This window comes from Drosophila serrata, unplaced genomic scaffold (assembly GCF_035046125.1).
Source record: "Drosophila serrata isolate PLE 108 unplaced genomic scaffold, ASM3504612v1 contig_272, whole genome shotgun sequence".
NCBI lineage: Eukaryota > Metazoa > Arthropoda > Insecta > Diptera > Drosophilidae > Drosophila > Drosophila serrata.
In genome coordinates, this window is record NW_028257170.1 from 4,009,914 (window position 1) to 4,017,797 (window position 7,884).

General features: G+C 45.3%; 4 protein-coding genes across 4 annotated transcripts; 1 reads left to right on the top strand and 3 right to left on the bottom strand.

Moving 5' to 3' along the window:
- Positions 1–116: 116 nt before the first annotated feature.
- Positions 117–1,547, bottom strand: ImpL1 (Ecdysone-inducible gene L1). Its single transcript, XM_020962257.2, has 2 exons — positions 1,517–1,547; positions 117–1,454 (listed from the first exon to the last, which is right to left on the bottom strand). Exons 1-2 carry the CDS (start codon positions 1,545–1,547, stop codon positions 463–465), a joined length of 1,023 nt encoding a protein of 340 aa, XP_020817916.2. The 3' UTR covers positions 117–462.
- On the top strand, positions 1,258–4,656 carry LOC110191230 (uncharacterized). Its single transcript, XM_020962000.2, has 2 exons — positions 1,258–3,201; positions 3,271–4,656. The coding sequence occupies exons 1-2, from the start codon at positions 3,174–3,176 to the stop codon at positions 4,038–4,040; spliced, it is 798 nt and encodes a 265-aa protein (XP_020817659.2). The 5' UTR covers positions 1,258–3,173; the 3' UTR covers positions 4,041–4,656.
- Positions 4,090–5,315, bottom strand: LOC110191231 (uncharacterized). The gene is made up of 4 exons (XM_086834312.1): positions 5,282–5,315; positions 4,730–5,067; positions 4,583–4,615; positions 4,090–4,522 (listed from the first exon to the last, which is right to left on the bottom strand). The coding sequence occupies exons 1-4, from the start codon at positions 5,313–5,315 to the stop codon at positions 4,163–4,165; spliced, it is 765 nt and encodes a 254-aa protein (XP_086690438.1). The 3' UTR covers positions 4,090–4,162.
- A 116-nt stretch (positions 5,316–5,431) lies between these two features.
- On the bottom strand, positions 5,432–5,854 carry SNCF (SoxNeuro Co-Factor). The gene has a single exon (XM_020962256.2). The coding sequence runs from the start codon at positions 5,852–5,854 to the stop codon at positions 5,432–5,434; it is 423 nt and encodes a 140-aa protein (XP_020817915.2).
- Between the last annotated feature and the right edge of the window lie 2,030 nt (positions 5,855–7,884).

Sequence of the window (7,884 nt, forward strand, 5' to 3'; positions counted from 1 at the left end):
TGGAAACATAAGAAAAAAATATAGAAAGTTCTAGATAAAACTAAGAAACTTCTTTTCTCTGTACAGATTTATTATAAATTAGCTGGCAGCAGAGTCTTGCCATTGTTAACAAATAAGTTAAAATCCTAGATAAAGATGACTATTCTAAAAGCTTTTATTAAATACGAAAAATGCCTTGCTAGCGCAACAAAGTTTAATTGCTGCTGTTACTAATAACAAACTTATAAAAATAATAATAATATAATATTGTGGCATTTTATATTAGCAAAGTTAGCATATATTTTGTAAAAATATTGATATATATATTAAAACTCAAGAAATTGCTGCCAGAGACAGATTATTTGTGCTTTCCAGGAAGCTCCCTTTTTTTACACCTTGCATAAAACACTTTAGTTATGTTATTTGTTTTTATTGTAATAAATTAAATAAATAATATGTCATAAGTGAGATTCCATTCTAATCCTAAACTACAGAATACTTGAGCTTATCATTGTCCTTGGCCTTAGGTTGAGCCTGCTCCTTTAGGGGAGCGATCTCCAGAGGTTTGGGTGTGGGAGTGTCCTTCAAGGGCATGGGAGGCAGGGCGATCTCCTCGGGGGTCTTTGCGGTCTCTTTAACAGCAACCACGGGAACTGGGACAGGGGCTGGAGCTGGGACCGGGACTGGTGACATGGGAGTCTCCACTGGCTTCTGCAGGGTCAAGGGCTCCTCCACTTTTTGCTTGTGATCCTCCTGCTCCTCACTGCTTTCACCGCTATCCTTCTCCTTCTTTTTCTTCTCTGCCTTTTCTCGCTTCTTCTGCTCTTTTTCTAGCCTCTGTTTCTCCTCCTCCGCCTTCTTCTGCTCCTCCTCCAGCCTCTGTTGCTCAACGAGAGCCGCATCCCGGAAGTAAGGGGAAGCCCGGAACTTGGTGTCCGCATGGGCAGTCTCCTGGGGATACTTCTCTTGGCACTCGGCGTAAGAGAAGTCTGCCCAGAGGCCATGGGATCGGCACTTGGCCACATTCAGCTTACACCTATTGTAGAAGACGGCCACCTCGGAGGATGTCTTGCCGCAGATGGGATCATAAAGGTCCTGGCAGTCGTCGTCGCACAGGTAACCCTCGCTCAGGGACTGGGCGGCACTGTTGATGGCGGCAGAGTTGGCACTCTGGCAATCCTTCTGGCCCGGCTGACAGCTGAACCAGGCAATGGGAATGGCCAGGTAGGGCGGACTCATCCGCTTCCTGGCGACTCCGTTCTCTCCAGCCGCTCCGTAGGTGCGCTTCACGTAGTAGCCATGCTCCTCGGTGGACACTTGACTATTGCCAGCCAAGTTTGTGGAAGTGGACCACTTGGTCTTGGTCTTGGTCTTGTGGGGATCGAACTTGTCGTGGTCATGGTGATGGTCAGAACCCTTGTGCTTGCGCCTCCTCGCCTCCGTGGGCGACACACCCAGGACTAGTAGGGCGGCCACTGCAAAGGGGAAATGCTGGTGAGATCACCAAGGAAATAGGGTTTTTGTGGCGATGCCTTACCTAAGATACAGGCTGCTTGGAACGGTCTCATGTTGATCTGGTCAGCTACTCTTCTCCACAACAACTGATCGCATCTTCTGGCGAACGGCGGCTTAAGTACCACCAAAGACCTGGCCAGGGGGAATTCTTTCCGGGCTTACCGGTTTTCTGGGAGAGCTCTTGGTTTGTTTACTCTTCGCGCAGCTCCGAGATGTCCCCCCGCCGAACGAACGAAAGTACGCAAAAGTTTTCGGTACTGCCCAAGCATCATCTTATTTGGTGAAATTTTATGCAAACTCATGTGGTCTCGGTCTGTGGACCCTTTTACGTCGACGATAGCCATCTAGAATGGCTGGGCTTGGACTTTTAGGAACTGGTTGTGTGTGTGTGTGTGTTTAACACCTTCGCTGCTCTGCCCTCCATTCGTTTGGCGGCAGCCGGTTCTCCGGAATTGGGTCAATCTGGAAAGGTTCGGTGATCTGGTTTGTTATTTTACGAGGTTCTTCTGGCCGCAATAGCCGGCGGCCGGCAGCTGCACTCGCTGCCAAGGAAATCCACATCCAATCAAGCTTTGTTATTCTGTCGATCTCGGTTAATCTCTGTCGATCCACGATCTCTGTGAGATATCATTTCCCTTGCTGGTAATTGTATTCTTAATTAGAGCGCGTTCAAGTGAGATCTCTCTCTGTGATGGAAGATTGATCTTTGCAGCTGGAGGATCGGCTTACAGACTATTAAATGGGTTTTTATTGGATTCACCTTTGTTATGATCGATTTCCTATATCCTATAATTCAATTAGAAACTGCAAAGGGTATATAAACTTTGGCTTCCCAGAGTTAGATTTCTTTTCTTCTTAATTGTTAGCTTTTATATTAAAAGTATCTACTGCCTCCATTAACCCCTTTCCCTCACAGATCTCTCCAAAGATTTTCGATCGCTGAATATATTGGTTGATTAAGCCATTAAAGGCATCCATAATTGCATTTATTATTACCACCATCGCTTTGATGACTCATCCCAGCTCGTGATCACTTCTTGTTTGATTTTGAAGCGTAGTTCCATGGAAAAGTTTTCAAATTTCCCATTAGCATTAGAAAGTTAACCCATCTCTTCGATGCACTGCTCGCTCGGGCTTTTTGGGAAGTTGGGGGCGATCGAATCTACGTAAATCGAATCGAATTCGGAGCCATGTCCAATTACATAATTAGGGCTTTGACCGCGGATCCAAGAAAGGGTGAGACTTAACGATCTTGTAAGTGGTTTTGCATATGGCCCATCGCCAAATGGCGCTAATGGGTCCAGTAAATAGAGCCCAGCTTTTGAACACAAATAGATGGCTTTAATGAAAGAAGCTACCAGAAAGACAGAAAATTTAAATAAATGATTTCGGTTTCTTTAGAGTCTGTCTCTCCACCAAACAGGTAAACAAAAGAAGTTGGACAAAAGTAAAAAAGAGATGCTATGGAGCTGGATGCTGGAGAAAGAAACCCAAGAAGAGAGCTCTTGGGCTCCAGAGAGAAGAGCTCTCGGGATCGATACGCCTTGTTTACTCGCTTTTTACTTTCATTTTTGAGGGGGCTATAAAAAGCGAAAGCAGAGCGCTGGATTCGCTCATAAAGACCGCAAAACTGCAAAAGTCCACTACAAAGTCAGCCCCTGAACTAAAGGATTAGCACCATGGTTAGACCCATCTACCTGGCCCTCGGTGAGCACTTAATCTCTTTGCAGGTCTAAGTCATATGTTCGCTAATCTCTCGTCTCTCCCAATAAACAGCTGCCCTGCTCATCTTGACCTGCTCGGTGAGAGCAGCTCCCGTGGCGGAGTCTGAGATCGATGCCAGTCCCGAGTTCCCAGCCTCCAGGCAGGCTGTTCAGGATAAGTTGGAGGAAGAGCAGATCCACAATTCTAGTGCGGACAGCAGTGAGGAGAACGATGATGATGATGACGATGAGGAGGAAGCTTCTCCCAACAAGGCAGCCGAGGAGAGCAAGGAGGAGGATGATGATGATGAAGATAATGACGATGAGAACGACGATGACGATGATGATGATGATTCCCTGATACGACGACGTCGCGAGGCGGAGACCACCGAGCAACCGGCAGAGGAGACAGTCACTGAAACTCCCACCGAGGACCAGAAAGTGGATGCCACCACCGCACCGGTGGCTGCTCCTGTGCGGAAGCCCGTGCTCGTGCTCATCCGTGATGCCCTGAAGAAGGTCACCACCGATCTGCCCACTGCCCAGGTGGCCAACAATGCCTTGCAGTATTTCCAGCAGTTCGAGCACTTCATACAGCAGGCCATCGAGGAGGTAATTGGTGACGATGATGACGAGGAGGAGGCTCCGGTGACCATCATTCCACAGACGGAGGCTGAGGCAGGAACGGAAACCATTGCTGAGGAAATCAAGAAACCCGAAGGGGAGGAGAGCCCAGAGAAGAAGCCAGAGATCATGGCTCACCTTGAAGTTCCTGAGAAGATGCCTCAGTCGATGGAGTCCACCTCCTCCTCTACTTCAGCTCCCCTGAGCAATGCTGTCTAGATCAGTCTAGATTAAGTTCCATACACATTTCCTCACCTTTCCTCACCTATTTATTGTCAAATATTTATTTGCTAGCTATAAAAAATTGTAGTATAAATGCCATAATCCGAATCTTAACATGTCTACATCTTCCTGGCATCCTTACGATCCATTCGCTCCTTCATTGCGTATATGTGACTCTTCAGCTGACTACGATGACGATTGGTGGTCCTCCTCTTGGGCGACTCGATCTTGTTTAGCAATCTATTAAAGTGCGAGTTGGGTGACTTGGTGGAGGGATTTTTCCTGCTCATCGCTCCCGATCCGCCGGGCCTTGGCACCTTATTCAGGGACAGCTCCTGGTCACCAATGGTCAAGGTGAGCGGTTGTTTTCCAGCTGTGCTGATGTAGATAGGAATGGTGATGTAGATGGGTGAACCTGCTGCTGGTGGGGCAACCTTTGGTGAATCCGGTTGAGGCTTGGCGGACGAAGGTGTCGTTATCTGAAGGATAAATAGGATATATAATATTATATATTTAAATATGTAATGTTATGTAAATACCTGCTCGGATTTCTCTGGCTGCGAGGACTGAGTCTAAGAGAATTAAGGAGAAATACAAAGATTATATAAATACCAGAAGATAACATATTCCGCTTATTATAAAACAAGTCTTTAAAATGGTAGAATCAAAGGATATACAATTATCACCTGTTTTTCCTCAGAGTTTGGTGACTGCGAGGACTTGAGGAAGTGCAAAGGATTGGCATCCTCGCTGAGGTTACTGTACTCGTCTTCGGTCAAGGCTGGAAGACGATCACGATGGAAGTTGTAGTCCTCCTCCTCGATCTCATGTGCCTGCAATGATGACTTGGCTGTGGGTTTAGCCTCCGACTTGGGTGTGGTTGTGGAGATGGTGGAGACAGAGGACTCTGGCAAGGAAGCTGAAGGGGAAGACTGTAGCAGGATCTTGACATTAATGCCCTGCTGACTGTCAACGGACTGGGTGACATTCTGGGCTGAGCACAGAAGGGAGCAAAGGAGTAAAGCTAGAAATATGCCAGACAAATCAATGTAAAAATTTATATTTATTATATTTAGAAAATTTAATTATTAAAATTACTTTAATATCACAAAACGTTGAACCTAACTTTGACTACTTTTTAAAATAGCAAACCCTGCCTATAATTTGTCTGAGAAAAGTCTGTGAATAACTAATTCTTTTAAAGTTCCTAAGACATTATTTAGAAATTATTCTTGTACCAAGTCGAAAAACAGCCAGTTTTGCGATTTCCATTGTGATATTTTATTTGATAAAATATTACAGCCTAAAACTAACAACTAACTTAAACTAAATGCCCAGCCCTAGCCTATCCCATCGCTCTCCTTCTCCCGTTTCCCGATCTCTGGCGTTTACAGGGTCATCTTTTTGCCGTTGAGGATCATCTCGGTGAGGCCCAGCTGGCGGAATTGCTGCAGTCGCTCCACTTGGTGGCAAAGGCGCTTTTGGAACTGCACCTCCCGGCTCAGTTCCTTTAGTTCATCCACGCTGCTCAGTGGATTGCAGCTTCCCATTTTCTTGGCAATTAGTTCCGAGGTGAGCACAATTTTGGCCCTGGAAAGGCGCAGGTAGGAGAAGTCGGCGCTGGCCCGCTTCAGCTCCTGGCGGTACAGGAACAGTTGGTAGGGAAAGTTCACGGTGGAGGCCTTCCGGCGGAGTTTCTTCAGTGCCCGCTTCTTTTGTTTCTTCAGCGGATCGTGGATCTTCACCTTGTGGAGCTTCTTCTCCGATTTGCTCGACTTGTTGCGGTTCGACGACTTGTGTTGGTCCGACATGATGCTGTTGGGTGAACTTCTCAGAGGCGACTGTGGGCCGCAAAGCGAGACAAGGTCCTTTTAAGGAGGTCCTGGAGCAGGTAGATCCTCCAAGCAGGTAGCTTGAGGTAATTAGCGGGTGCCAGTCACGCGTGTTCATGTCGTAAAGGTATCCGTTCATTCGGTTTTCCAGCGTCCGGGTCATTGGGAATTTCCCCGGCATATTTATGGCTTTATGACTGGCCAGAGATCCAGCTCGGACCCAGACCCGGCTTAGTCCTCAATTATGGCAGCCAACTTAGCGCCGTTCGCCCAGATCCTTTGGGTTTTTGTGGCGATTTTTCCAGCCAAACCCAGCAGGGGATACCATTTTCCATTCGCGGAATTCGTGGACAGTTCTGGAACTCATTGCTTTCGATGGAAATCGGGAGAGAGGCGACCCTGTGTCCCCCTAGAAATTTCTAGCTAACATTTGGTATACCTTAGACCACATTTTTTCTTTCTTTTATTGTCTTACAGACTGATCCTTGCTGTATCCTTTACACAAAACCCCCAAACACACACGCACCTCCGCAATTCAAACTCCAAGTTGTCTTCATGTTTCGCGTCTAAAAATAATACTGAAACCGCTTTTGGCAAAAGATTTCTATTTTATACCTGGCAAGTCAAAGTTTTTGGCTCGAGAAATTTCACTTGAATGGGAACAATGCGAAGTTCTACCGGCAGAAAATTTGCATATTAATTTCTCAATAGTCTGGCTCTGGCTCCACTTTTCTCTTTCTCTTCCCAGCTATGCAAATTTCAATCTTTTGCCAGCTTTTTGGCCCTACAAAATTTAAACGCCGATGTCGTCATTGATTGTGCCTCTTGTTGGAAGCATTTCAGGGAGGGGCCAGAGTGTGAGGGGGAAAAATCGAATAAATAATGATGATGCGCCACTTTTTCGGTTTATTTTGCATGCATTTTATGATTTTCGAATAGGAGATGGAGGCCAGACTCTTTTCGCCTGAGTGCCCAGCAGAAGTTGTAAAGTTCTCTCTATGTATATCCATCTCGAATCTATTATGCAGAGAGAAAAATTAGAACAAAGGTAGTAATAAATAAGCATGAAAATGTATAACTAGATCTTAAAGATCTGAAAGATTTTATAAGGGAAAAAAATCTTTGTACAAATAACTTTGCTTTTGAATTTAAATTTAATTTGGAATGGAGTTTAGGGATACTATAAAAGTTACTCCCATTTTATGGACATTATTTCTCTATCTGCCTCTCGGTCAGTCGGAATTAGCCCGGATCCTGGGAAAGCCATTGATGGGTCGCCGGCTTCCATTTAAAGTTGAGTTTATTTATCCAGCCGTCAGACGGAGGAGGAGGGTTTCGGGGCATTTCCATTTGACTTGGCTTCGACTGACTTGCATAACATTTCCCTCAATGTCCTTCATCTTTGCATTTGCGGTTTGCGTTTTGTCATTAGACGACGTCTAGACCAGGATTCAGTCAGCCAGGGCCCAGACATCGATATGCCTTCGTTTGCCCAAAGAAGTTGGCTACATAAAATTTTTGGCCATAGGGAAATAGACATTGAAATTGGCAAACGTGCAATGGTGCATCCTTTTGTCCTCGTTCCCAAATCACAGGGTCGATTATATATGGATTTTTTGGCAGCATATAAAAACCTTGTATTGCCACGAATTTGATTGATCAGTTTTCTGTCGCCCTTATCCACTTATTCCACTTAGCCAAATGAAATATTTTATTTTATTCATCGTTGCCATCAAATTTACCACTTTGATAGGGCATCATTTAATTCTGCTTAACTGTTCCGCATTTTTATGTCTGACCCTTCAGTTTGGGGCTATATTTTACGATCCGTCCTTTATGGATTTCCAATTATAAATGCAGGAAAAGGTGGGGAAAAACTTTTTCATTGCATCCAATCGAACGAACGGCCCAATAATTTTCCAATGCCATTGTGTGTGTGTGTGTTTGCAATTTGTTAGCCATGAGGCCAATAAATTGGCCAAATATGCGCCATAAAGTGGTTGGAGATG

Bases quoted from the DNA above. Each gene is read 5' to 3' on its own strand.
- ImpL1 (XM_020962257.2), bottom strand. From the start codon at position 1,547: ATGAGACCGTTCCAAGCAGCCTGTATCTTAG. The intron at 1,455-1,516 runs GTAAGGCATCGC...TCCCCTTTGCAG, and splicing joins CCAAGCAGCCTGTATCTTAG to TGGCCGCCCTACTAGTCCTG.
- LOC110191230 (XM_020962000.2), top strand. From the start codon at position 3,174: ATGGTTAGACCCATCTACCTGGCCCTCG. The intron at 3,202-3,270 runs GTGAGCACTTAA...CCCAATAAACAG, and splicing joins ACCCATCTACCTGGCCCTCG to CTGCCCTGCTCATCTTGACC.
- LOC110191231 (XM_086834312.1), bottom strand. From the start codon at position 5,315: ATGGAAATCGCAAAACTGGCTGTTTTTCGACTTG. The intron at 5,068-5,281 runs GTACAAGAATAA...GCATATTTCTAG, and splicing joins ACTGGCTGTTTTTCGACTTG to CTTTACTCCTTTGCTCCCTT. The intron at 4,616-4,729 runs GTGATAATTGTA...TAATTCTCTTAG, and splicing joins CAAACTCTGAGGAAAAACAG to ACTCAGTCCTCGCAGCCAGA.
- SNCF (XM_020962256.2), bottom strand. From the start codon at position 5,854: ATGTCGGACCAACACAAGTCGTCGAACCGCAACAAGTCGAGCAAATCG.